Source organism: Tachypleus tridentatus, chromosome 7, assembly GCF_004210375.1.
Source record: "Tachypleus tridentatus isolate NWPU-2018 chromosome 7, ASM421037v1, whole genome shotgun sequence".
Classification (NCBI taxonomy): Eukaryota; Metazoa; Arthropoda; class Merostomata; order Xiphosura; family Limulidae; genus Tachypleus; species Tachypleus tridentatus.
The window spans coordinates 55924474-55952287 of NC_134831.1; the positions used below are offsets into that span (position 1 = coordinate 55924474).

The following is a 27814-nucleotide window of genomic DNA, read 5'->3' on the forward strand; positions in this document are numbered from 1 at the left end:
TATGCTTCCTACCTATCTGGAGAATCTTCAAAGCTTTTTCTTCTGCCAAAGCTCAATTTAGGTAGTCGGCTGCTGCTTTTGTTGAAGTCAAAGTCAAAATCGTCTTTATACCTTTTATCATACTTATCGTTGTATCTGAAGAAACGAATTAAGAGAATAGCAACATAACTGTTCATTAGACTCAACTCCTTACAGATTTTCATGTGTAATTTCCATAGCCATAACCCTTTAAAGTTTTAAAACAAATCTAATTTACATACACACAAAAAATATACAATGCATTATCATTGAATTTAAAATTTCACTGGAAAATTACTTTTAAAAACTTGTAATTAAAATTGATTTTCCTAAGATACAGCTTAGATTTATACATAAGAAAGCACAATGTTAAGTATATTTTTCATCCTTACATTAAAAATACATTAACACGATCTATTACAGCTTACAACAAACTGAAATTTAGAAGTCTGTAAACATTTGCATTATTCAACTCAGATATACATGTAACCTAACTTTATGTGGAAACAAGAACTTTAAACATGCAATGTAACCTGCTTGGATTTTAAATTTCACATACAACCTAAAGATATGCAGAATAACTATATTAGTCAGTTATGTAGACATTTACTTGTGCTCTCAAATTACTAGTCACAGAGTCTATTCAATCTCCAATCTGAAACATCCCACATTACAGTTTTACTCATGACTATCTCTTATCCTACCTTTACCCTAAAGGTTTAGAAACTGAAAATATAACCTCCCTTTGTTGTAATTAGATATACAAGTGCAATTTCATTTTCTTTTACATACAACAAAAGAATCTAAATTATCTATACAATTTGATCAGAAAATAAGATGTTTATAACAGTTCTGGTTTCTAGTTTATTATCAGAATTCAAAAGATCTTTGCTTAACTGTTATCAATCTTGGTTTACTTTGTACATTGCTCTATTCTTAACGTACCTGTAACCAAGAGTTTCACAAGACATTCCAATGTATTTATCTTTTGATTTCTTTGCTTTTTTTCTTTCTTCCCTAAGTCGGTCATCATCTTGTATAAAGTCTATAAGGTCTTTCACTCTTTGTCTCACTATTACAAAACAAATAATATTTAAATTGTTTTTTTTTAATATTCTCTACATCTTGTAATGAAATACCTGAAGAAAAATTATAAATTTCTTTTTTCAAGTTAAATATAATTGTTAAATACTTGCCATTAACACCTTGGTCTTTCCCTTGTTCGTCAATAAAAGAGTAATTTTCTAAGCTCCTCAGATCATAGATGTGTTCTCGAGCACTAGTGACAACTCGTTCTGAACCATTCTTTACAAGATAACCAAGAACTAACAAAGACTGAAAGAACAACAAATTTCATTATTATTGAAATGTACACAAAGCTGTTTCAGTAGTGTGTTAATGTCAACCTTTTAAATAGAGTAAATTTGTTCTAATCCTTCTCAGACTCACTCTACTGTTTATAAGACAAGCTGAAAATGCTTTTAATAATAAACATAATATCAGTAATAACACTTTTGTTTTTAAGAGAAATATGGAAAGTGCATTATTTTACTCTAGTGGTGTGTATGTACATAATCATGCATCTGTGTAATATACATACTCCCACATGAATATCAAATTATTTTTTCAATGTTTTTAACTTTTTCAAAACAGATTATGATGAAAACAAATGTGATAGTATGTTATTTTTAAAAGTAAAATTATCAACATTTAGTAACATAACGGAACCTCCTACATTTACAACAAGTTTCAAAAAGTACAACAGTATTTTGGTGAAATGTCCAAAATATAAAATAATAAAAAAGGTAAGCACAATTAGAGATGGTTGCTCATGATAACATTACTTTAAATGTCAATGATGTCTTTGTGTCAGCTAATGACAGTTTGCTACAAAAAACAGACATTCTATCAAGAACTTCAGATAGAATACAGCAGTAAAGTTTAGAAATATATCATAAATGTAATGCAACAAGTTACAGCAGGAGACAAGTACATAAATGGACAGGAAAAAAAATATAACTGTTGAAAACAGAATATTTGAGATATGTAAAACTAGATAAGTTAATTGTGCAATTCACATGTAAATAATATGTCAATAAATGAGAGCTGCATCTATACATGTAAATTACCTTAAATATGAAAAAAATAGTCAACTTCAAGAATTGCTGACTTGGTGAATAAAAAGAAAGGTGATAATAGCCAAACTGGGCCAGAATGTTATTTTATGAAAACAAACCTACAACTTAGTTCAAAAGATTGAAATCAGCTTGTGGCAATGATTCTATAAAAATGAAAATGATAAATTTAACATGTTGGCTCCCACACAACCCACTAGTGGGTCGTGACAGTCTTCCAGTAAGACCCACACAACCCTACTGGTGAGTTGGATTCTATTTTCTTTTTAAAGGGCCACTTACTGGCTGGGATGCAACAGCTACATATACACACCTCCCAAAAAGAAAGGTAATTGTAAAATGACTAGTGGGATCCTGGAAAGTATTAGCAAAATAAACTTGGGAGCCAATGTGTTAAAGACTAGGCCAATGCATTATATTTCTTTTTATCAATATTAAAAAACAGCAGCAGAACACCTATTCCACAGACTATACAAAATTTACCAGACTAATCAGTAGAGGCAGTAATTGATCTCCATACAACCATCTTTTGATTTGGTGGTTATCCATGAAGACAAACAAAACTAAAATTAATTTCAGTATAACCAAAATATGCTTGTCAACAATGTAGATAGCTTAAAATAATGTAATTTTACTATTTAATAAAGTATCTCATTTTTTTCTGCAACACTCTTATAAGCCAGTATTTTGATTGTAAATGTTTCAAAATTTACAGTAACAAATGATCATGATTCAGTGAAGTAGTAATTTAAAAGCTGCACTAAAACTAAATTTCATTTTTGAAATGACTAATATTGATTATTTTTTAATAATCCTTTTAACCCTTTTGAAAAGGAGGAATGTCTGATATCCATCAACTTATTCTCATGATGGGATTGTTTAATAAGATTGTAGGGAACTTCAGATAACTTTGCTAAGTAATAGCTAGCATTGGCTTAAAAAAATACACAGCATTTGATTTAACATATCTGTAGTATTTAAAGTTGTATCATACAACAATATTTTGGAAATTTTACCACTAAAAAATGTTATTTTAATCACAGAATTTCAAATTTCTTTATTGTTGATCACAACATACCATTTTATATTCAGTTACTTTCAATTAGTTTGATATTTATTGACAGATATCTTTTGTTATTTGATTTTGTCAATTATAAGGATCAGAACTTTGGGCTCTAAATAACAGAAAAACACTCCATAAACTGATAAAGCTATCAATAGCCCTGTACCTCAACTCTCAAAATGATATATTTCAGTCTAGATAACAATATTATTGAAGAAGGTAACTGATATCCAAAAAAGCTTATTTTCAGTAAATTATAAGCTAACTTATTCAGGTACATTGTTTGAATATAATAAACAATGCCAAATAACTAAGAATTTGCATTATTAGGTTATTTTGCCTTTGTTTTGCCTACAGCACATTTAAATAGAATTTCTCCTTTAATTATATGTTAATTTTTTTTGAACCAGAACAGAAGAATACAACTACGTGCAATTGAAATAAATGTGTTCAAACACAAAAGTTATTTCACAAGTTAAACACTTCAAAAACAGATAAGAATCATGAACGTAAAAGCTGTTAAGTCTTAAATACACCCATACCAGATATGTATTAACATACATCTCATAAAATCTACGAGATTTGTGCCTGTAATGCTTGTTTTGCTCTTCACTTCTATAAAAAAAGTTGAAAGGAAAATAAATTTTGGCTAGTAACACCCTAGTTCTATGGGTCAATCCCTGCAACTATTATAAATAATAAAAATTTAACTACTGGTGGTTTTTAAAATATTTCAGTTCATATAAAGTTGCAACATTAATCATATACATATCAAATGTTTACAGACAGCTCAGTGTACTTAACCATAAATTACAAAAGCTAAAACTTGTGCTCAGCAAGGTACAAATATATATTAGTGGAAATGTAGCAAATAAAAAATAAAGAACATATTAAATCAACTGAGAGTAAGAAACTAAACATATATAACACTTCAAGACAGCAAACTGCATATAGCAGTAAGAAATTTTCATTTTGAAATCACACACAAAGTAGTAGTTTGAAACTGGAAGGAAAAAAAAAAAAAAAGAGAAGTAACACACAGAGGTCTCAACAAAAACTTATGAAGACACGAGTTATATTTGTTACCACTATCAAATTCAGGGCTGCTGTTAGCAACATGATTTTTCCCTAGAGATTAAATGTATCAATTATTTCATGTATTAAAGATTAATAAATATACAATATTTTTATGTGTATAGATTTTCTGTATCATGTTTTCCTTCAAATATTTTTTGAATATAATTATTTTTATTTGAATATCAAAAACAGATGAAGAAGACATTCAGTAGCATGTTTCAAGATTTTACTACACCATTAGAACTTCTATGTAAATTCAATTGAAAGTAGACTTGGAGCTAGTCATTTCTTACCTTGTAGAATTATTGTCTTAAAAAGAGTAAAGACAGTATAGGATGACTTCTAGAACAAGGAGCCGTTGTGAGGGTATGAAAGGTTGACCCCTCTTTTAGATAGAAAAAAAAAATGACTGGCCTATATTGAAATATACAGTAAAGGGAGGAATATGCTAATATGGGCAAAAGATACAAATATACACTAATTATCTTAAAACACAAGAACATTAATTTTTCAGTGTTGACAGGTTACTGCTTTATGGATAAAAGTTACCTGTGATAAGGGAGAGAGAGAACACTTAATTGTCAGAACAGACCTACAAGTTTAGAGCATCAACAGCCTTCAATAAGATGAATGTTCTCTTGAAAATAACCAACTACTTATTAGTAGAAATGCTGCACATAAAACAAACATCAACAGAAATGAGAAAATCTGCAACAACACCATGGACAGTAATGTGCAAAAGGAAACTAAGAAAAAGAACTTTAGGATGAGAAGACCCAATAGTCTTGAAAACTTTAATGAACTTTAAATTTTCTATTGATTGTTAACATATATAATCATAAATCATGACAAGTTATTACAAAGAAAGCAAAAAACAGTAGCAAAAAGTACCAGATAAACTATTGTGTAAATATATAAACATTTAATCTTGAAATCATATAGCATGCATGCACATGCAAACACACAAGTCATGCTTTTAACCTGGACTCTACACATTAGAAATTCAACACATTAACAAAATTAAGAACACAAATACTACTACCCCTGTTCCTCAGTGAAAACCAAGATCATTTTACAAATTGTCTTACTATGAAGGGTAAAATAGCTACTAGATTAAACCTTATCTGTACCACAAAACCATGTCAGGTCATCTTATATTAAAAGTCCATTCTAAATATGATATAGCACAAGAGGTTTCATCAAACAAAAATGCAGACAGGTTATTGAATAAAATAGCAAAATCTTCAGACTGCTGGAAAAGATGAAAATATGCCTAAGATGTACACATTTAAAAAACTGACAAATGAACAGTGATGTAAATTTTTTATTTAAAATGCAAAAAAACAAACAAATAAGGCAGTTATAAATTTAATACTTATATTTATTCCTTAAGATAAAGAAGTTCCAAATGTTGGTAATTAACCAAAGGAATCAGCAGCAAAAATGAAAATTGTTTGTTAATTTCCTTTTAGTGTTTAAATACAATTTACTTTGTACATAAAGAGTTAGAATTTCTTTACCTATAATGCACTAAGAGTAAAATCTTTAGTACAATGTATACTACACTTAGAGATAACTTCATTAATATTTACAAATGTTAATGATTTTGTTAATCTACCTATCACCCTTCAAATTGTCCAATTTCATACGAAAATCAAGAACAGCAGCACAAATGAAAATTTTTAAGCTATCTAAATGCATGCATGAGAAATTTTAATAACTTAGAGAAAACTGTTAATTTACTTTTAATGTTTATACATAACTTACCTTGTGTATAAACTAAGTTATAATTTTATTACCAATCATGGACTGGTAGCAACATTTTTATTACAATAATTAGTATAATTTTTAAAACATTTAAGTTTTGGTTCAATAAAATAATAAAGTACTGAAACAAATGAGACGGCAGTGCTTATTTCTTTATAGAATATATTTAACATTCAGTGAATTGCTTCAAAAATCTGACAGAACATTTGACCATGTGTACCATTTATTGAAGTTTTATATAATTTTTTTCTTTTTCTCTTTTTGACTGTCTTAAGTACAGTAAAGAAGAAACCATTTTATCATTTGTAACTTTACAATCCCTTTAATGTGTTTGTTTCAATTATACTACAACACTGTATTCATTATGCTTCTTACATTACACTACAAATATGTAAAGAGTATATTATACTATTTTAGTGTTGTTATTAAGCCACTTAATGCCTATGTAGCTTTACTTTAATACACATTTCCATTAAACAAAAGGCTTTATTAAATCCTTTTATTAAACAATCAGCATTGAAAATTTTCAAGTGTATTTTCAAAAGTTACTTCAAATCTGATTAAACTGTCTATAAACAACAGAAAGGCACTGATATGGACAATTATATTTGTCATTACAGCTTCCACTTTTATGCATTTCTATGAATCATCAGCTCTTCCTCAGTGAAATTTTTAAACTAATCTTAAACTAACTAGATGATTCAGATAAATTGATGATATTTTTAGTATATTGAATCACGAGATGAATTCCTTATTAATCAACACTTCAACATATTACTCATACCAATGTCTTGATATCATTGTCACTATCATAAACAGCAAACTTGTTACTTCTGGATATTCTAAATCCCATCATCTACCAAACATGATGTCAGTATTGGTCAACTCAATAGAATTGAAAAACATCTGCAACACCATGGTTAGTAACATGCAAGACACGATCAAATTTCAAAAGCTATTGTTGTTCAATTGCTACACATTGCTATGATATTTCACAGCTTTGACTCAAGATATTAACATATTACATCAAAAAAAAAGCTACCACATCAAGACACTGTTTCATGGATTACACTCTTCCTGGATGAGCCTTTAACTACTTGCCTTCATCAAATGATTAGAAGATCTAGTTTCAATACCAAAATCACATAAAAACCTAGTCAAAAACTGAAGGATATACTCACTTGTTTACCCTTTAATACTAACAATACATGCAAATACACAATAGGTGTTTTGTAAAGAAGAATGGCTCAAAGAAGTCCTGAATAATCTTCTGTTTATGAACTCACATATACAAAAGTCTTTGGCCACATGTAGAGGTGAATCCAGTCATCCAATACACAATCGTTTCAAAGGACACACTTTTGCCACCATAAATCTTTACAATAAAGAAGCTACCTCTGAACATTAGTTAAAAGAACACAAGACAATCAACGGACACCTCATACAATCAAAATTTTAGAAGCTTCTGATTGTTTTCTCAACAGAAAATAAAGAATCACTTGTGATTCAATCTAGATGCCCTTCCATTAATAGGTAAAATGCCTGGCCCCTTTAACATTTTATTATTATTATTATTATTATAATTTTATCATTTTAATTTTATCTAGTTTTATGTTATTATTATAATTTTCTCTATTCTCGTGATCAACTACAGCTATATTTTGTTTGTGGTTACAATATTTTAAAACTGGTTTGGTAGCCTGCAACATTTGTAGACCCTTGATAAATGTATAAGCTGATACATCAGCTTTTTTCTTCCAAAGTTGTTTGTTGCTTATACATAATAATCAGCAATTACTTTCCAGATTTTATTTACAACTAGATTATAGCACATCAAAAATGATAGAGCAAATATTACCCCACTCACCTAAAAGTATACCATAATCTTACATTTCATAACTGAAATAAATTTTGCAAGATTAAGCTTGACAATCAAAGAGGCAGAAAAGCGCAGTCAAACAAAGTAAATTTCTTTGTAAGTCAATCAAAAGTAAGATCATTCATGCAATTAATTTGTTCTATATTCATAAAACACTGATTGGTAAAAAAAGATTACCAACTTCTGATATATAGAAAACCTAGTGTATTCTAGTAACACTACATTCCAACAATGCCTTTTGTCATATTGCTTAGCAGCAAAAGTATAACTTAATATTGTTGTTAGTCTATGTATTGAAAGTAAAAAATGAAATGTATAGTCAAATGTGTAATAGAAAAAATATCTGTTGATTTCTTAATATAGAGTTTCTGTTGATTAAGTATATTGGTGAAATAACAGGAAACAGCTAAATTCACAAACAATTTAAGTTTAAAATTGAACTGATTTTTATTTTCATGATAAATTTTATGCACTTAACTAGGCTAGGTGTTCCCACACTATATCTGTACTTTAAGTTTAATATACCAACACTTTCTACTTATAAGGCCCATGGCACTCAACCACCCCTCAAAGTCCTCCTTGCACCTTCTTGCTTAAATCATAATGGTCAGACAGTAATCAAACAATTAAATCTGGATAAATATATTTTAACTTTTATGACTCCTACTACAAGAAATCAAGCATGATGTGACCAACACAGACATTTATCTAGATTAAATATGTGAATTCTGGCCATTATTTTAATTGCTGAAATGTTAATTTGTCAGTTATGTTTGGGTCATTATGTATAGCAAGTTCCAAATATAAAATACTAACTGAACAACATACCTTGTAAGTTCTCCTCCAGTTTCTTTTATCATGAAGCATTCTCTTCCATAACATTCCCATAACCTCTGGAAAGTGTTCATATGCAAAGGTGCTCTGAGCCAAGTCTTGCATCTGGTTTCCTGTGGGACCCCAGGGGTCATCATTAGTTGCTTCCCGCACTTTTGTCTCCACTTCTGTGTAGTTCATGACTACATTGGTGCTATAAAGTTTAAATATATTTCTGTTATAATCATTTCAATGGAAGGTGACAACAATATGCCTTTCTAGTAGGATAAGCATGTATTTAAGTAAACCTTGTTTCAGCAATATATCACAAAACATCATATTAGTACTTATGAAGAATAAAGTTGGTGGTCTTACTTTAATCTGTTCAAGTTCTTAAATGTATTCTGTGTTGTGCCTTGTTCCAGAAAGTATACAATAATTTGCTAAGGAGAATTAAGAAGGTAGGTAGATAGGCATTTCATGTTAATTGGCACAAAGCTACTAGGCTGTCTGTGCCAAACAAGTTGTAGTATACTATAATAGTATATGGAAATTAAGGTAAAAATATGTAAAATTAAGACCCACCAGGAAGACTGAAGCATCAAGTTCAAACTTACTGTCAGTCATCTGAAGTTGACCTTTATAGTCCTGGGTTCAGGTCAAAATAAAAATTAAAATGTGTAAAAGAAATCATGCTAAAACAGTATATAGTCGAATAAAAACCTTAAATTAAGTTAAAAAGACCAATGACTCTTAAAAATGTAAAAACACAAGTGAGGAGGGCAGTATCACCTACGACACTGGCTAATGTCAAGGGCAAACCTACCTTAAAAATATGTTTAAAATGGCGTCGTCATTCTTGGTTGTAACGACTGTATGCTAATAAAATATGTATGATTGTGACCCGAGTGCTACCCAGACCATACATTGTTGCATCAGTACCAGATAAAAAGAAGTGGCGAGTTAAAAAACTGTGACCAATGCACAGCCTAGTCAAAACAACTTCCTCCCTTCGATCTTTACAGAAACAAGATTGCCAAAGAGCTAAAGAAGGCTTGATTTGATAAACCTTATTATTTCGTTGCTCACTCCAGGTCGACTGACAACTGGTGTATAGTCGGGTTTTGATAACCAAACCATAGTCCATGTATGGAACAAGGATGGTGGTGATAGAGCCAGAGCAGATGGACTTTGCTGCTCTGTCAGCTAGCTCATTCCCACAAAAACCAACATGACCTAGTATCCAAAAAAACTGGACAAAGATAGATGATAGAGAGAGATGGGCCAGTTTGTTTTAAATACTGGTAAGAATAGGGTGGTAACTAACATGGAATGATGTCAGGACCAATAAACAGCTGAGTGAATCAGTATAGATCGTACAATTCGTATATTGAGTAATTTCAAAATGATTCAGGGCATGAGAAATGGCATACAATTCAGCAGAAAACACAAACTGATGAGAAGGTTCTGGGTGCTACAACCAAACTATAACAAACCATGGCAGAGCCTATAGAGTCACCTGATTTTGGACCATCTGTATATATGGGAATGGATGGATTGTTTGAAAGATGTCCAGCAAATAAAGAGCAATATTTCCAATCAGGAGTATCTGCCTTCTTCAGATAACTTCAAGATAGGTCACAGTTGGGTATAGTAATTAGCTATATTGTAGGTTGATCTGTGGATACTGCTATGCTATTTAAAGATAAATCCAATTTTTCTGATTGTGCCTAGATATGAAGGCTAAAAGGAACAATGGCAGATTTTCTATTAAAAAAAGTGCAGTCCACTGAGGATGGAAAATACAACCTCAAGTAAGATGCTGTGGTAAAGAGCAAAGTTTGGAAGCATATATAAAGAGACAGTTGCAAATATGGAACTTCACATACAAACTTTGGACTGGAGAAGTACGAAAAGCCCAGTGCAAAGCCAAAGCCCCTGATAGTGGATAGGATCCAACATTTTCAGTGTTGAAGTTCTGGCAGAATCATAAACCATACACCCATAGTCAAGTTTGGATTGGATAAGGGCACAATAAATTTTATGCATTAAGTATCAATCTGCTCCCTGAGAGGTAGAATAGAGGACAAGAAGGATGTTCAGTGCTCTTACACATTTGACTCAAAGTTGCTTGATATGTGAAATAAAGTTTAATTTACAGTCAAATATAAGACCTAAAAACCTTGCCTCAGGGACGACAAGAAGTAAAACATCATCAATACAAAGATCTGGATTAATACCTAGTTGGTGGCAGAAATGCACACAAACAGTTTTAGGGAGAGAAAGTTGAAAAACATTTGCTGTGTTCCACTTAAGTGTATGACTGATTGCAGTTTGTAGCTGCCACTAAATAAACCTCATGTTTGATGCCTGACACGAGATGTGAAAGTCATCAATGAAAAGACCATTTGAAACTGTAGGGAGTAGCTGTTCACTGATGGTATTAACCTTCATAATAAAAAGTGCAACACTCAGAACACAACCCTGAGGGACTCCAAGTTCCTATGGGAAAAAATGTGAAAGTGTTAAACCCACACGGACCTGAAATCAGCAGCTCATTAAAAAATGTTTAGTAAAAAGGGGCAAATTGCCATGCAATCCGTATGAGTGAAGGTCCCTCAAAATGCGATATCTCCATGTTGTATCATAAGCTTTCTCTAAATAAAAAAAAAAAAAGAAACGATGTTGTCGCTTCAAAAAAGACTTTTCTAACTGATGTTTAAAAGCAAATTAAGTGGTCTATCATGGAGCGTTATCTTTGGAACCCATACTGAGTAGGTGACAGAAGATTGTTTGATTCAAGGAACTAAACAAGACAAGCATTAATCATCCTCTCCAAGATCTTACCGAGACAACTCGTCAAAGCAATTGGACAGTAATTGAAAGGAATCTTTGGGAACTTCCCAGGTTTAAGAATAGGGAGTACAATAGCTTGGTACCAAGCATCAGGAAAGACATTCTTTTGCCATATCTAGTTATAGACAGCCAAGAGAATAGTAAGAAAGGCAGGAAAAAGGTGGCATAGCATCTCATAATGTTTATCAGGTCCAACTGATGTATAGCCAGACCAATGAAGTGCAACTTTGAGTTCCACCAGTGTAAGAGGGCAATTGCAGTCATGAGGATGATCAGTCAAAACGGAAAGAGGCAGATGTTCAACTCATGTTTTAATAGCTAAGAAGAAAGGGGATGAGTTTGAAGAGCTAGATATATGAAAGAAACATTAACCAAGAGTACTGGCAATGCTCTAAGCATTAGCAACTTCATGGTCATTGGATATTAAGATAGAGAGGGGGTATAAGTATACCATCCACTCACCTTCCAGATCTTGTCCCATTGACTTTTGAACTAGCAGTTGAAGAAATGCTGGAGGTGTATCTAATCAAATATTCCTTCTAGCTTTGACATCTAACTCACTGAGCATGTGCACGAGCTTCCTAAAATGCAATGCAGTTTGAAAGCGTAGGAAATCTATGAAATTTATTCCAAGTACGTTTGAGCTTTTCGTATTATATAACAAGCAGGATTCCACTAAGGGCAAGGATGCCGTGAGAAAGATGTTGAGGTTTTGGGGATGCATTGAGCAGTTGCTTGGACAATACAGTTAGCTACTTCTGCTTCATAATCAATTATTGATGATTTACACAAGATAGCAGGATCAAGTTCTGAAAGAGCAGTGAAAGAGAGCCAGTTAGCCTGGTCCAACTTCCACTGAGGCACATGGGTTGGGTGGCACTAACCACAGCCAATCTCACTTAATATGATAGAAAAATGATCACCACCCTGTGGATTGATATCAACCTCCCAAGAAAAGCAAGTGAAAAGCAAATGGGAGCAGATAGAAAGATCTATAGCAGTAAATGACTGACTGGGTGCATGAAAATAAATGTAAGAGCTAGTACTGCAGAAAGACAGGTTGTGATTCAAGAGCATATGCTCTACAGCATGACCCCTCACAACAATAAACCACCCCAGAGGGGATTATGCCCATCAAGATCCCCCAAAATTAAAAAGAGGGTTCACAGTTGCACAATGAGGGCATCAAGGTCTGATGGATTATAAATTTTTTCAGGGGTAAGGTACAGAAAGCAAACAGTGTTGGTACGACCCAAGGAGATACGGATGGCTACAGCCTCCAATGGTGTATTCATTGACAAAGACCGGGTGGGCACATATTGATAAACCAGCAGTGCTACTCCCCCAGGTTCTTGACCTACACGACCTGTAATTTCGGTATAAAGAGTATTGTCAAATTGTGACTATATTAGTAGGTTTTAAAAATGTTTCCAGTAAAGAAAGACATTTGAGATGATAAAAGTCAATTAAATCCTTGGTGTCATTTACATTTGATTGACAACTGACAGTTCCATTGGATTAGCATAGCCATTTTTTATTTATTTTGGAGGAAAATATGGCAAAGAGACCTTCTGCTTGCAACAGCATTTTTTGTTGTTGTTGTTGTTCTTTCCTGGATGTGGGTCTGTCTGTCACCCTCTATTGATTCTGCTCTGAATCGAGTAGGCAGATCTGAGTTTGTAGGCATACATTACAGTGATCGAGGGTGTGAACAAATGGTTTAATTTTTGGCATGTCAAGAGAGGAAGACCCCATGGAAACACCTGGGATTGAACAACATGAAGTTGGGTAATAACTGGAAGATGGGGTAGGGACAGAGATAGAAGTAGATACTGATTCATTTACTTTTTTGAATTTGGGGGGGTACTAGATTAAGATGCACTGTTAAGGATTCTGTAGGAGGCATGGAAAGGTCTGTCTGGACTTCTACTGTAGTAGTGGAACAGATTACAGCAGCATAAGTCCAAGATGGAATTGGGAATAGTAATGGAGTACTGCCCTAAGAGATTTTCAGTTGAAGAATGTATAATTAAAAATTGTGGGACAGACTCAAGTTGCAGGTTTGACTGTAGTCTTCAATGCGTGATTGTTTGCCAGAATTCGGATTTTTCTCTATGCTGTCATGCTTGTTTATTCTTTTTCTATTTGAGGGGTATCCATAATACAAAAATAAAGAATATTTCAGTGCCCACTGACCCCATCCACCATGAAGCCTACAAGGGGGATGCACTACAGTACTATGTAAGGTCACTGCAGCAACGCCAGGGTTTTGTGAGCACTATACCCAAGCACCAGTATCAGACAACATCCACTACACCTGTTGAGGACATCCTATGCTGGCACTCAGTTGACCCTGGCCCAAATGTACTAGCCAACTGATCTTGGCAAGGCCACCCAAAGACTGCCTGACAATAGAAATTCAAGGCCAAAGTGGTGTGTTGAAGTTGGACCCCTCAACCACCACGATCCTCTCCTCCCCTTCACAGGTCACCACACACAGCAAACATGTAGGTGGATGTTTAGATCCCAGAGGAGGTAAACTGAAAGAAAAGAACCTTCCCTGGGAGGTCCCCTCACCCCATACAGGAATCCACACTGAAGTGGAGAATTAAGAAAAATTATTCTTTGAAAGAAATAGGTATGACACCATTACCATTATATCTACACATCAGATAATTGTTTATATATTCTGTTCATATTTAGTCTTTACCAGTCCATCCATATTAATGCAAATTATCCATTAGATGATTTTAAGACTTATTATACTTCTACATGCTATATTATTTATAATTTTTATAGGCTTAGTTTGTTGAACTAAGAGTTAAATGACAATATTCAAGCCATCTTTATGACAATCAAGCCTAAAGACTTGTATGTCGTATCTTTTCCTCAAACTTAAGATTAAATATGTGCATGTTTAGTGTAAAGCAAAGATGAAGGATAACATAAATACACAGTAAAACTTCAGCTTGTTTGTATAAAGTACTGCTGCTATGAATAATATTCCTTCTACAAGAAACAAGTGTTTTATCAATGTACCTCAAGACAGCTGGTATGGGTGATAAAACTTATTAAAATAAAACAGATATTGTTTCAACTTTCTTAGGCCATCTTCAGATTAACAATATGCATTTTAAAACAAATAATTTATAAATATTTAAAATATAAACATAAAACCTAAACAAAATATAATTATTTTGCAAACTAATACATATAAAGCAAGAAACACTTGTTATGCATTCCTTACCCCTCATGCAAACATTGGACATATCTTTTCTAATCACACACTACAAATACATACACTGCTAGAGGTTTCTGAACAGTACAAAATTTGCTCTTTCTCTTCATTACAAGCATGCCATTCAACTTCAAACTGTCACTTGCCAATACAACTTTGACTTTGAAAATGAACACAACTGAACTTAAGCTTAGAAATATTATAATGTCAAACTCCCATCTAGAAATTCCTGGAAATTTTCCAGATGCTAATGAGAGACATAGACAGTTCTTATTATTTTCTCACAGTATCTTATATAATAGCTCGTAAAGTTTAGACTTGTAACTGCAAACATATCAGATGACAGAAAAAACTGCAGTTTTAATTGCTTCTTTTGAAGTTTTATTCCTTTATTTAAAAAAAAAAGTTACAACAAACCCATTTATTAAACCTTATCTGTCTAATATTAAATATTTTACCTTCCTTTATGTACACATTAAGGTGTATTTACAAAATAGTTTTATAATATCTAAGTCATTATTTGACTAAGTTATAACATAGTTGATAATGGTATTTTCATTAAAATACATTCATATTAAAGTGGTTTAATTAAATTTTGAATGTATTTCAATAACATGCACAGAAAGAGATTAAAGCTGTTGTGTGTAACAGGTGGATTCCTGTTTGGAACAAGCTAACAGTAGCAGTTATCCATACAATGAGGAAAAAACAACCCAAGAACATGTAGGTGATAAGAGAATGTTCTGACCACCAAACAAAAACATATGAAACCAAAGCAAGCCCATAGGGTGGTGTGCAAAACTGATAAGCCATTCTGTGGTTAACAAACCAAAGATAAGGTCGCAACTGGCAAGGTAATGGGATATACAAATGAGCATTTGTAATGTTCATCTTGATTACCCATAAACCTGGAGAAAACTCCCACATGAGGATGAGAAATAACTTCATGGTGAAACAGGGCAGACTGAGAAACTGAATGAGGCAAAACAAATTTTTTACAAGCTTTCAGTCTCTAATTTTCTTGACGACAAGAAAGAGCCTGTAGAAAAATGAGGAACAGGTTTGATGGCCTGTTGAGACAAAAGGAATTGTACTGCCTCTGGCAGATGCTGGCTGATGGTACAATCCTAAGACACGGGGAAGAAACAAACACAGGGGTACCTGAAACAAAGAAGGGGTAAAAACATTGTAAGGAAAGTCCCTCTGATAAAACCTGAAGAACCCAAAAGATCTGTGGTAAAAGATTTCCAAAGGAGAACAAATGTATATAATTGAGTTCCCATTGGGTAGTCACTGGTGCTATTGGCAACATACTCTTTACATCAAATAATATGACAAGAGGAGAAATATCTGGAAGGAGAAGCAGGTAATAGTCAAGAAAGACTAGGATGGAAAAGAGGAGTAGGGTTTTGTTTTGGCTTCAACAACAAAAACATGTTACCAAAGAGTGAAGGGTAGACTGCTGATGCACAGACTTCACACTTGATTCCAAAGCCTCAGGTTCACGATCAAAAAACACACTGCCAAAGAAAAGAGGCCATATGTAAATTCCTAAGGTAAGAGAGCAGCAACTGAACCTAGGAAAAGGCCACATCTTGACCAAGAACAACAGAGAAACAAAGTGTAAAGTAAGAGCTGAAGGTGACATTCCAGCTAACATGGAGGTAATAATGGAGAGGCTTCCCATTGAAAACTCTCAGGGTCTCAGTGGATCACCTTAGAAAGAAAAAGAATGGTAAATAAATACCATAAAAGGGAAGTGAGAGAGAGACAAGGGTGTGAAAACTTGGCATGGTTTGAATGCCAAGGTAAAGTTAATAACCAACAAATAACAATTAACAACTTTACCTGTAAATTAACATTTCACACGACATAAACATTAACTGAAACAATGCAAATAAGACTGCTTTACTTAATGCCACGAGATGCTGCACAAAACTTATGGCAACTGTGATAAAATGTAGTCCTAATAATGTACTTCAATTTAAAACCTATGTGTAAATTTGCAGAGAAATGAAAACTGTCAATAACAAAATGGTAAGAATTCGAGTATGAGCTTGTATATTTACCTATAAAAGTAAAGATTTTTAAATTCATATTTGTTTAATGACTGACAATTGCATATCTATTATGATGCAGAGCAAACTATCCCCAAAACAACATACAGTCTCCTCACAACTCTAATAAATATATACATCAGTTTATAAATTATCAAATAAAGACCACAAAGCCTTTGGCTTTATTTTTCAAATTAAATGACTAATAGACCTTTATTCAATATTTTAAAAGTTTACTTTTGTGTTTTCAAATATAAAATGTTTGTGGATACATAAAAAAAACATCCAGAACAATGAAATTAATGAAAAAAAAAAAGAGCTATTATTTGATATATCACTGATTATTGTTAGCTATATATCTATTCACTAACACCCCATTTTTGATGCTACATTTGCCATTGGTAACAGCTAGATGGCAAAGAAATGTTTAATCACCATGGTAATCTTATTATAATGGAGTTACAACTAGAAAGAATATGGTTGCCTTAAAATAAAGTGAAAACTCAGCATGTAACAGTACTGTAGACTTTGTATTTGTTGTTTGATGTACAATAATTTAGTATTTTGATAATGGGAGATTTAAATATTTGCAACTGAGTTTACACTCAGACACTTTAATGAGAAATAGAATTACCTGAGAATCTATAATTTAGGATACAATGAATATTAGTTTTAGGTATAATCAAAATTAAAAATATCAGTTTCAATTAAACAATTTATAAATTTCATATAACTGAATTCAGTATAACATAGTCTACATTCCAATAAATGGTTACAAATATTTAAAACTAAATGTATATAACACAATGTTATAATTTGGTTTTGGAATTTATCTTCGCTTGCACTCGCTGTGTATGTGTATTACCGATACATAAAACTTCGCTTTTTTAGGTCAAGTTGATTGCAAACAGTATTAACTGGGGTCATAGTTCACACATGCTACATGATGGCATTTACAGTAATTCTACACTAACTTAACTACTACTAGTAATTACTGAGCTAATTTAAGTTACGCCATATTTTCTCGGAGATCAAAGATATCATAATACACTTATAAATTTCACAGCTAAAAACTAAATTTTGACAAGAACACTTACACTTTATCAGTAATTTCTCGAATTTTCCACATCTTGAACTATTAGCAATGTTACTAATTTATAACAAAAAACAAACTTTTAATTTTAGCAAAAGAAGCCAACTATTGAATGCTGTAAGGAACTGTCCTATTTAGAACCCAAAAGTTTCTGTGACTATTATTTGCACGTTTCAACTTTCTTAATGTATTACAAGTATAACTTATTATTAAATCCAATATCGCAACTTCTATAAAACGACACTTCTTTCTAAATGAATTCCAATATTTCAATGATAAACTAATAGCAATTTTATAAGAGGGTAGGCGAGTGACATGACAGCCACGTAAAATCACGTGACAAAAATCACGAAGAATTTGGTTACACGAGGGCATCGTTAAAATAAATATTTGTTAAATATTAACTGGTTTTTTAAAGAAGCAATTTTTTATAAATATTAAAAATACATTCAGAACCGCTATTAATTTCAATAAGCTGTGACATAAATTGCTTGATAACTTAAGTTTCGAATATTAGATGCTATGACGCTAATAAGTTAGGTTGTTATGCTCGTATACTGACAAAAAAAGAAAGGTTTGGGTTGTTTGGAATTTCACGCAAAGCTACACGAAGGCTAACTGCACTAGCCATCTCTAATTTTCCTGTGTAAGACGAAAGTAAAGGCAGCTAATTAACACCACCCACTGCCAACTCTTTGGTTACTCTTTTACCAACGAGTAGTGGGATCGATCGTTATTTCGTAACGCCCTCACGGCTAAAAGAACGAGAATGTTTGGTGCGACAGGGCTTCGAACCCGCGACTTTCAAATTATGAGTCGAGCGCCTTAACCACCTGACTATTGCAAGTCTTACGTTAAAAGTAGAAGGCTAGACAATTATTTAAGCAGTATCTTCTGTTCCTGATAGCATTTTGTCCCTTATTGGATTAGCAATAAGACAGTTCCCATACAACTCTAGAAATCAGGTTTCGATATCCACAACAGGCAGAGCCCATTGAATAGTCTTGTGCTTTACGACAAACAAACCTATTAGCATTTTATAATTCACCAATATCTAGTATTCTGCTCATGAGGGTAGCCAGTGGCAGCTTGTAATTTTTGAGGCAGGTGTGTTGAATGCAAAAATGTAGGGACTTATTTCCGACTTTTTTATCATTTTAGAAATAATATATTAATAAATAAATATATATAGAGAGAAAGACTATGTGTGTGTATTATATTTCACTGTTTATTCATACACATAAATATTACAAAAACCCATAGATCTTATAGAATTATATATAGTTTTTAATGTTGAAATTTTTGAATAAGATTACCTTGAACGTTCACTTATAAAGCTACTATTTTCTTCGATTTTTGTCACAGCAAAAAGATATGTAACCTTAGTAATATACTGTAGAATGTTCTTGATTAGTTCTCTGTGAATGGACAAAATGGCAAATGCATTCACTGTTTTTAAACATTGGATTTCAGAAAATGCTTAAGAATGCTGTAGCATCATTCCAATTCTATTGACTAGAGTTACAAGCAGGATTTTCAAGGTTTCAGGAAATGTATTGACTAGACCGTTTTGTTCAAAATTTAAATAAAAATATAGGTTACGAGGTGTGTTCAAGTGTCTGAAGGTTTCATTGCGGTGAAGAGCTTTCAATTATCTATCCAGTGAAGGGTAAAATATCTCCTCACATCTTTATTATTTTGATCTAAAAAATCTCTTGGTTGAGGGGAGCCTAAAGTTTTAATGAAAATCTCTTACTCTATTTTCATTTGGGAATAATGTGTTTTTTTTTTATAAATTGTCTACAGTATTCATTATGGCAAAGTCAAAATTAAATTATGTTTTAATTCTCACTGAAATACTTTATTTAACATACTAGGCTTGCAGGCCTAGGCTTAACACCTAAATAATTATAACCTCTTGTCACTAACATAGTAAACTTCCGATTGTTTATATTTGTGAAACAGTTACACTGTCATTTTTAATATACTTTAATGATTTATCTCAATAATAATCACAAAACGGTAACGACTGTACCTGTTAAACTTAGGAATGAAATGTTGATGCTCCAGTAGGCTATTCCTCATTCGCTCTTGTCTCCCTGCTTTACTTTCAGGTCTGCTCTTCGTAATCTGAGGGTCGCGGGTTCGCGCCCGAGGCGCGCCAAACATGCTCGCCCTCCCAGCCGTGGGGGCGTTATAATGTTACGGTCAATCCCACTTTTCGTTGGTAAAAGAGTAGCCCAAGAGTTGGCGGTGGGTGGTGATGACTAGCTGCCTTCCCTCTAGTCTTACACTGCTAAATTAGGGACGGCTAGCACAGATAGCCCTCGAGTAGCTTTGTGCGAAATTCCAAAACAAACCAAAACATTCAGGTCTGCCAGTGACTCAATGTTTTTTGAGGATCGAAGAATTTCGATTTCCACTTAATATTTTATTTCCTTTTTTAAATTGAAGTAAATTAGCAATTAAGGTTTTCCAAACACCGTTTTCGCATAACAAGCATAAGATCTAAAATTTAGCATTAACGTTATCGTTAGAAAATAATTCAATTTTATATTATTCAGAGCCAAGATTTTTTACCGTCGGGTCCAATTCAAATGTCCCGGTTATAGCAAAGTAATCGATATTGTTATGCTCACGTTGAGAACAAAAGTATAATGTGATGAACAAGAGTATAGCGAGCACTGTGTTACAAGTTAATAACGATAGTTATTACTATTTTTGTAATTGACTCGGCATGGCCAAGCGTGTTAAGGCGTTCGACTCGTAACCCGAGGGTTGCGGGTTCGGATCCCGGTCGCACTACACATCCTCGCCCTCCCACCTGTAGGGGCGTTATAATGTGACGGTGAATGTCACTATTCGTTGGTAAAAGAGTAGCCCAAGAGTTGGCGGTGGGCGGTGATGACTACCTGCCTTCTTACACTGCTCAATTAGGGACGGCTAGCACAGATAGCCCTCGAGTAGCTTTGTGCGAAATTCCAAAAAACAAACAAACAATTTTTGTAATTAATATTTTGTATTTTAAAACATTCGTGTTTATCATGATTGTGAAACACAAGTTTCTACCAGTAGCAAAATGAAGCACGCTGTCAATTTTACTAAAAATTCAATTGGTTTAGTTTTACAGGTGGGGTGGTATATATACTAGAAGTTTCATATTCCATCACAAAAAAAAACCCTACGATAATCCATGCTGTGGAGTACGAACAAGAGTATAATTCAGTGTATTACTAAAAACAAAATAATTAAACAATACATAATCGGAGATGAGTGTTAAAATGTTCAATTAAAACCTTTCACTTTTTAAATATGTTGAAATTAACTGAAATTGCTGTTTACGCCTTGCTTCTCATTTGTAACTATGAACTTCATTTCCCCATAAATATACTTGGTTTAATTATTTCTAAATTGTAATTTGAAAGTTGCCATTAGAAGTAGAGTAGTTGATGTTCTGTTGTTGGAAAAACAAATAATTAGAAAACCGTGGCCTATTTCTCTTGAAATTTCACATGACCATAAGCACGTATTTTTATGCAGCGTTTTGAATTTTTGCCAAAATAAATTGATTTATGATATTCACTATTTCACACTGATGTACATTTTGGACGGTAACCTCGAACAACAGGAGTGACAACCAGGATGTGTATTACAGAGTTAAAGCTAAAAATATGATTTCACTAAATGCATAACAAAGAGATTGGCTATAATATTACTAACACAAGAAATAATGTTATAATAGCCTGGTTACTATTAGACTTTAGTCAGACAAGTGCTTAGTATACTGTGGTGAGGCTGTGCCCCTCGAGGCGGATTCCTACACGTGGTGAGGGGACCTCACGTGTTTGCCGTGCGTGGCGACCCGTGTAGGGGAGGAGAGGATCCTGGTGATTGAGGAATCCAACCCTAACACACCACTTTGACCTTGAATTCCTGTAGACAGATGGCCATGTGGTGCCCCCAGGGTCAAACGGCTGGTCCACTTGGACTAGAGTCAACTGAGAACCAGAGTTGGACGTACTCGACAGGTGTTATGGACGTTGCGTCTGATGTTGATGTTTAGGCATAGTGTTCACGAATCCCTGACATTGCTGCGATGTACTTTTTTGGCATTGCAGTGCATCCCCTCGTAGGGCTCCATGGTAGGTGGGGTCAGTGAGCACTGAAATTCTTTCTTTATTATAGATAGCCCAAAATAAAAATAAAATAATAAAAGCATATCATAATTAAACAACCACGTCTTGAAGATTCCGAACAGCAACCTTTAACTTTTTCAACGTCTGTTCTTCATTTTCTGATATTATATTATTCAGCAAACAAATCTTTAAAGCAAATGTCTCCCTTTTTATTCAGAAGGGACTAGAGGGGTTTGCTGGCTCTCCTAAGTCAATCAAAAAGCTATGTTCTAGGGACATTTTAGTGGAAGCATCCACTCCAAAACATAGTTAACTTCTCTTGCATTTGAAAGCAATTGGGGACATACCCATTGAAGTTACTCCCCATGCTACTTTGAATTCGTCACGAGAATTTATTGTTGAGAGGGGTTTGAAGAACGTCCCGAGTCCGAGATCCTTGCTAGTTTTTCCACCTAAGTAGTTTCTGCAATGATGCTTATCTTCATTCACAAAGATGGAATTATGCAGCCAACCAATCTCCTAATTTTGATGTTTTCATCACCACGACCACCTGCCACCATCAAGGCAGGTTATCTAAATTGTAAGGTATGACCATATATTATAAACCCTCTCAAATGTTTTCAATGTCAGCAGTTTGGTTACTTGAGGGCATCATGTCATGATTCTATGACGTTTGCTCGTTGCAGAGGCAATGATCATGATGCATATGAGTGTGAAATGGGTCCCTCATTGTGTAACTTGAAATAGCTTTCACCCATCTTACTTTCGTTCATGCCCGAGGTGGGTGGAAGAAAAATAAACACAGCATTTGAAAATGTTTCACATTTCTTACCCCGAGGCTTGTAAGTTACTGTCCATCACTCCATCTGAAACATATGCTGCTACACTTCATTCCACTGTTACAGTGAGAGTGCAGACAGATCTTTCCATGCTACCATTAGAGTTATTCTCCAACTATGTGAAGAGTTTTTTTGCCCTCCATGGTTAAGAGAGTAGGTGAGATAACGTCTCTTTCAATCTATGTACCAATCAATCTTTCCACTGACTGCTTGGATCCACTTCCTTCAGCCTCAGTTACTGGTATATGCTCGCATCCTCTTCTTTAGCCCCAGGATAACAAACTCAGTTGAGACCTGCCCACTGGATACAGAACAGAATCCATGGAGGTCTAAAGACCTCCTTCTAATAAATGAAAACGATGCAATCGTAAACAAAAAGGTTCTCCACCTTGTTGTTCAAGCAACAACATCTTATTTATGCATTTTTGACCCAGAAAAGGCTTATGATACTACGTGGAAGTATGACATCCTGTGATACCTCCACTCTTATAGGTTTTCTTGGCCATTTACTCATTTTTATTAAACATTTTTTAATTGACCAGCGATTCCTAGTCTGTGTGGGTTCCACAATTTCCAGTTTTTTTCCTAAAGGAACTTAGAGTCTTTCAGGGATGTAGCTTGAGTGTCATACTTTTATTATAAAGATTAATGTCATCATTGTATAATTCCCCCTATAGTTGCAAACGGATTCTACGTTAACGACTTCCACATTTTGTGTTAGTCATTAAGCATATAGCTTATTGAGTAGCAGCTATGCACTGCCTTTAATCATTTACTGAAGTGGACCACAGCAAATGATTTTACGTTCTCTCCCTCTAAAACAGTTTGCATGCACTTCTTCCACTAATAGGATATTCACTCCAATCCTAAGTTCCGTCTTAAAGAAGCTGTCTTTCCTGTTGTTCCCGAAGCAAAATTCTTGGAGCTTGTAATTGATCTTAAGTTGAGTTTCATTCCACATATCAAGGATCTACACGTCAAATGTACAAGGGCACTGAACATCTTCCATGTTTTCCTAGGGAGTGAATCAATGCTCTATGCTAAGGATTTATTGTGCCCTCATTTGTTCAAAACTGGACTACCCATGGTTTATGGTTCTGCTAGGACCTCGGCCTTGAAGATGTTGAACGCCCTTTGCTCTCTGGGACTTCAACTATGAACAGGAAATTTCTGAACTTCTCCAGTCCAGAGTTTGTACACTGGGTCTCACGAACCCCTTCTACACCTCTGCTGTTTGCTACTGTTTTTACTATATACTTCAAAACTTCGATCTCTACGACAGCATTACACCTGGGGTTGTGTTTCCCTTCATCAGTAGACCATGCTTTTTCAGATCAGACATTCTGCCATTGTTTCTTTTGGCCTTCGTATCGAAACTGAATTGGGTCTGTCCTTGGGTACCATTGCAATCTCACCATGGCTTACTACCATTACCAAATGAGATTTTTCTTTGAGTCATCTGAAGAAGGCAGATACTTCCAAGTGAAAGTACTGTCTTCTATTTGCCAAACATCTTTTGAACCATTCTTCCTTTCCCATTTATAAGGATGGTTTGGCGGTTGCACACAGGATCCTCTCTACAGTTTCTGTGTTCACTGCCGAATTGATCTTTACTATTTATATAAACTCGCTTAGCTCTCTACTAGCCTTAGAATCGCTCCACGTTAGTTCTCACCCTATTTTAGTCGATATTCAAAACTGACTGGCCCATTTCTCTTTATCATCTACTTCTAGCTAAATTTTATGGATACCAGACCACGTCGGTATTCGTGGGAACGAGCTCACTGACACCGGAAGTATACCTGATCTGCTCTGATGCTATCACAGCCATGTCTGTCCAATACATTGACTATCCTGTATTCAAGGTTCGGCTCCGCACCAGTTGACAACCGACTATGAGTGAGCAACGCGATAACAAACTTTTCAAGATCAAACCTTCTGTTGCACTTTGGTCGTCTTGCTTTCGTGAGGATTGGAAGGAGAAAGTTGTCCTGGCTAGGCTACACATTGTTTGCAGATTTTAACTAATCATCTTCTTTTATCTGGGACTGATGCACCAGTGTGTGTCTGTGTGACACTTAAGTCACAATAGCCTACATTTTACTATTGTGCTGTCTTTAGGACCGTCAGTGACGGCACCATTTTAGATATGTTTTTTACCACTGGTTTACCCTTGACGTTGGACAGTGTCATTGGCAGGGGCGTAGATCCTGGGGGGATGGAGGGTATAAATCCCCCTTCATTTTAGGTGGGGGGTATGGTGCATACAGTCATCCCCCCCCTACAATTTGGTCTGTTGAATTGTTTTATTGCATCACAGGTCTACAAATTGTGTGTTTGTTCTTGTGATTCTCGTGTTCTTACCAATCGAATTACATAATTAGTCCTAGATGTAGGCTTTTTCAGTAGCCGAAATGTACATCTTTATTACAGGCGTGCTTCTAAGCTTTTCGATCTAAGTTATAGTTCGTAACTTCCTATCAGTCAGTAGGCCTAAGTATACATGCAAGTATCGTGGCAACAAGATTACTCTGTGACTGCATGTTTACAGCTTTCAGGTTCACGTAATCAGAGATTACCAAGTTGCAAATTGAACAGTCCACATAAGTGGTTGCAAAAATCATCCCCCCATCGGGTGTAAAAAATCTACGCCCCTGGTCGTTGGCGATGGTGACACTGTCCACCTCAGTTGTGTTTTTAAATTTTTAAGGGCCATTGGCCTTTTTAGTTTTATTTAAGTTTTTATTTAATTCGAATATTGGGAGCGTTATAATGTGATGGTCAATTCCACTATTCGTTGGTAAAAAAGTAGTCCAAGAGTTGGCAGTGAATGGTGATGATTAGTTATCTTATCTCTAATCTTACTCTACTAAATTAGGAGCAGCTAGCACAGATAGCCCCATGTGTCTTTGTGCAAAATTCCAAACAAACCAAGTATTTCACATTTAATATTTTGCAATATGTCCACAAGTCTTCGCTTAGTTCATAGTAAAAATTTAGTTAAAGCATGATTTTATTTTAATGTGGCAGTTTGGTTTGTGAGAAAACGTAGTCAACATATTGGTTTAATATTTTGCAACATGGTCAAAAGTCTGTCATTAGCCTATGTGAAAACGTAGTTGTGAGATACCTGCTCATTTTAGTTTCTTCAAATAAAAGGGTATATTTTATTATTTATCACAAGAAACTTGAAAGATACAAAAATTTAATTTTTAGGTTGTTTGTTCATTTCGTATAAACGATTGAAATGCTTGTTATTTTTGCAACGTTTCCTATTTATTATGTCTAATAGATTTGTTTTATTTACACCATCATAGGAATAAACATTTAAACATTCCCTATTGTTTGGGTATGTGTGACACTACGCAAGTCTTGATTTGTATATGGATGGTTAATTTTAAACTGTATGTAAAGTGTATGGCTGATTTAGTTTTCAAATGTTTTGTATATATTATAAAATAAAGAAAATTTTGATTACTTGTGTAGCATGAATATTTATTAGAGTTTATTATTATAGTAACTGATCTTACTGTTACAATAACTAAATTGTTATCAAAACTCTAATCACTTGGTGCTTGGAATAGCTAGCCAGTGACTGCAAAATAGACTTTTTTTCATTCTAATCCCATGAACCAAGCCTCTCAGTAGTCTTCAATACCAAAGACTTTGGACTGCCATACTTTAATTTCTTTGACTCTGCTCTACATTGCAACACAGAACTTACTTCATAAGCCATTTGGAATACCATTACAGCCAGCCTTTTGCAAACGCTTATATCGACCGTGCCAAAACGAATGTTTGAAGTTATTCGCAATGACAGCGGTGCAATTCACTACTGAGACCTCTTGTTGGGCATTTCCTACCCTGTTTAGGACTTCTTTTTGGTATGGTCTTGAACTTTTGACTAGCTAATATTTAGGCTAATTTCATAGTGTTCGCACTTTCCCTATTAAATGCTAAAAATGTTTTTATTTTTATTTTCCCTTTTCTTATTTTCATCTTTCGAAGCCCTACTCAAATAAATGGTTGAGCCTAACAACACAAAATGCATATTCTTTTTTTATGCTCATTAGCCTTAGGATTTTGGTCAGCAGTGTATATGTAAGTCCACCTTTCTAAAACATAAGATAAAGTAACGTGTAAATTGTTTTGTTGCATGAAGTCAAATTAGTAAAACTATGAGTTTTAATTATTGTATGATATCGCAGTTTTTCAGCAATTTAAATCTACAGTGATGTATTGTGTGCTTCGGATTGAGTAAGATATAATATTATCCCTTTAGGACAGGAAGAGTAATTATTTAGAATTGAAAATATTTAATCACTTGATTGAAAAATTTTAATTATTGTATTGTGAGACTAATTAATCTTGAGGAAATGTAATGTTTTTAAAACATTAGTGTTAAGCGTCCTTTTCAGTATGAATTAATTACAGATAATTTAATGAATTAGTACTGAATTTTTAAACAATAAGTTTTAATTATTTTATCACCCTTTTAGGGTTATTTAATTATTAATAAATTAGTGTTAAATATTATTTTTAGGAATATATGTTTGTTTTGAATTTCGCGCAAAACTACTCAAAGGCTATCTGCACTAGCCGTCTCTAATTTAGCAGTGTAAACTAGTCATCATCACCCACCGCCAACGTTTGGGGTACTCTTTTATCAACGAATAGTGGGATTGACCGTATATTTATAACGCCGCCACGGCTAAAAGGGCGAGCATGTTTGTTGTGACGGGGATTTGAATCCACGACCCTCGGATTACGAGTCGAACGCCTTAACCCACCTGGCCATGCCGGACCTTTTAGGAAGATTTTTTAATTAAGGATTAGTTATGCT

General features: G+C 34.0%; 1 protein-coding gene across 1 annotated transcript in view; it reads right to left on the reverse strand.

Annotated features, from left to right (window-relative positions):
- LOC143255704 (uncharacterized) overlaps positions 1 to 18339 on the reverse strand; it is a 64850-nt gene extending 46511 nt beyond the window's left edge. The window contains exons 1-5 of the mRNA XM_076511780.1: positions 18001 to 18339; positions 8768 to 8966; positions 1215 to 1353; positions 964 to 1090; positions 13 to 135 (exon numbers count right to left, since the gene is read on the reverse strand). Coding sequence (XP_076367895.1) covers positions 13 to 135; positions 964 to 1090; positions 1215 to 1353; positions 8768 to 8966; positions 18001 to 18032 — 620 coding nt within the window. The 5' untranslated portion in view covers positions 18033 to 18339. The remainder of the gene's footprint in view (positions 1 to 12; positions 136 to 963; positions 1091 to 1214; positions 1354 to 8767; positions 8967 to 18000) is intronic.
- Positions 18340 to 27814: the final 9475 nt, after the last annotated feature.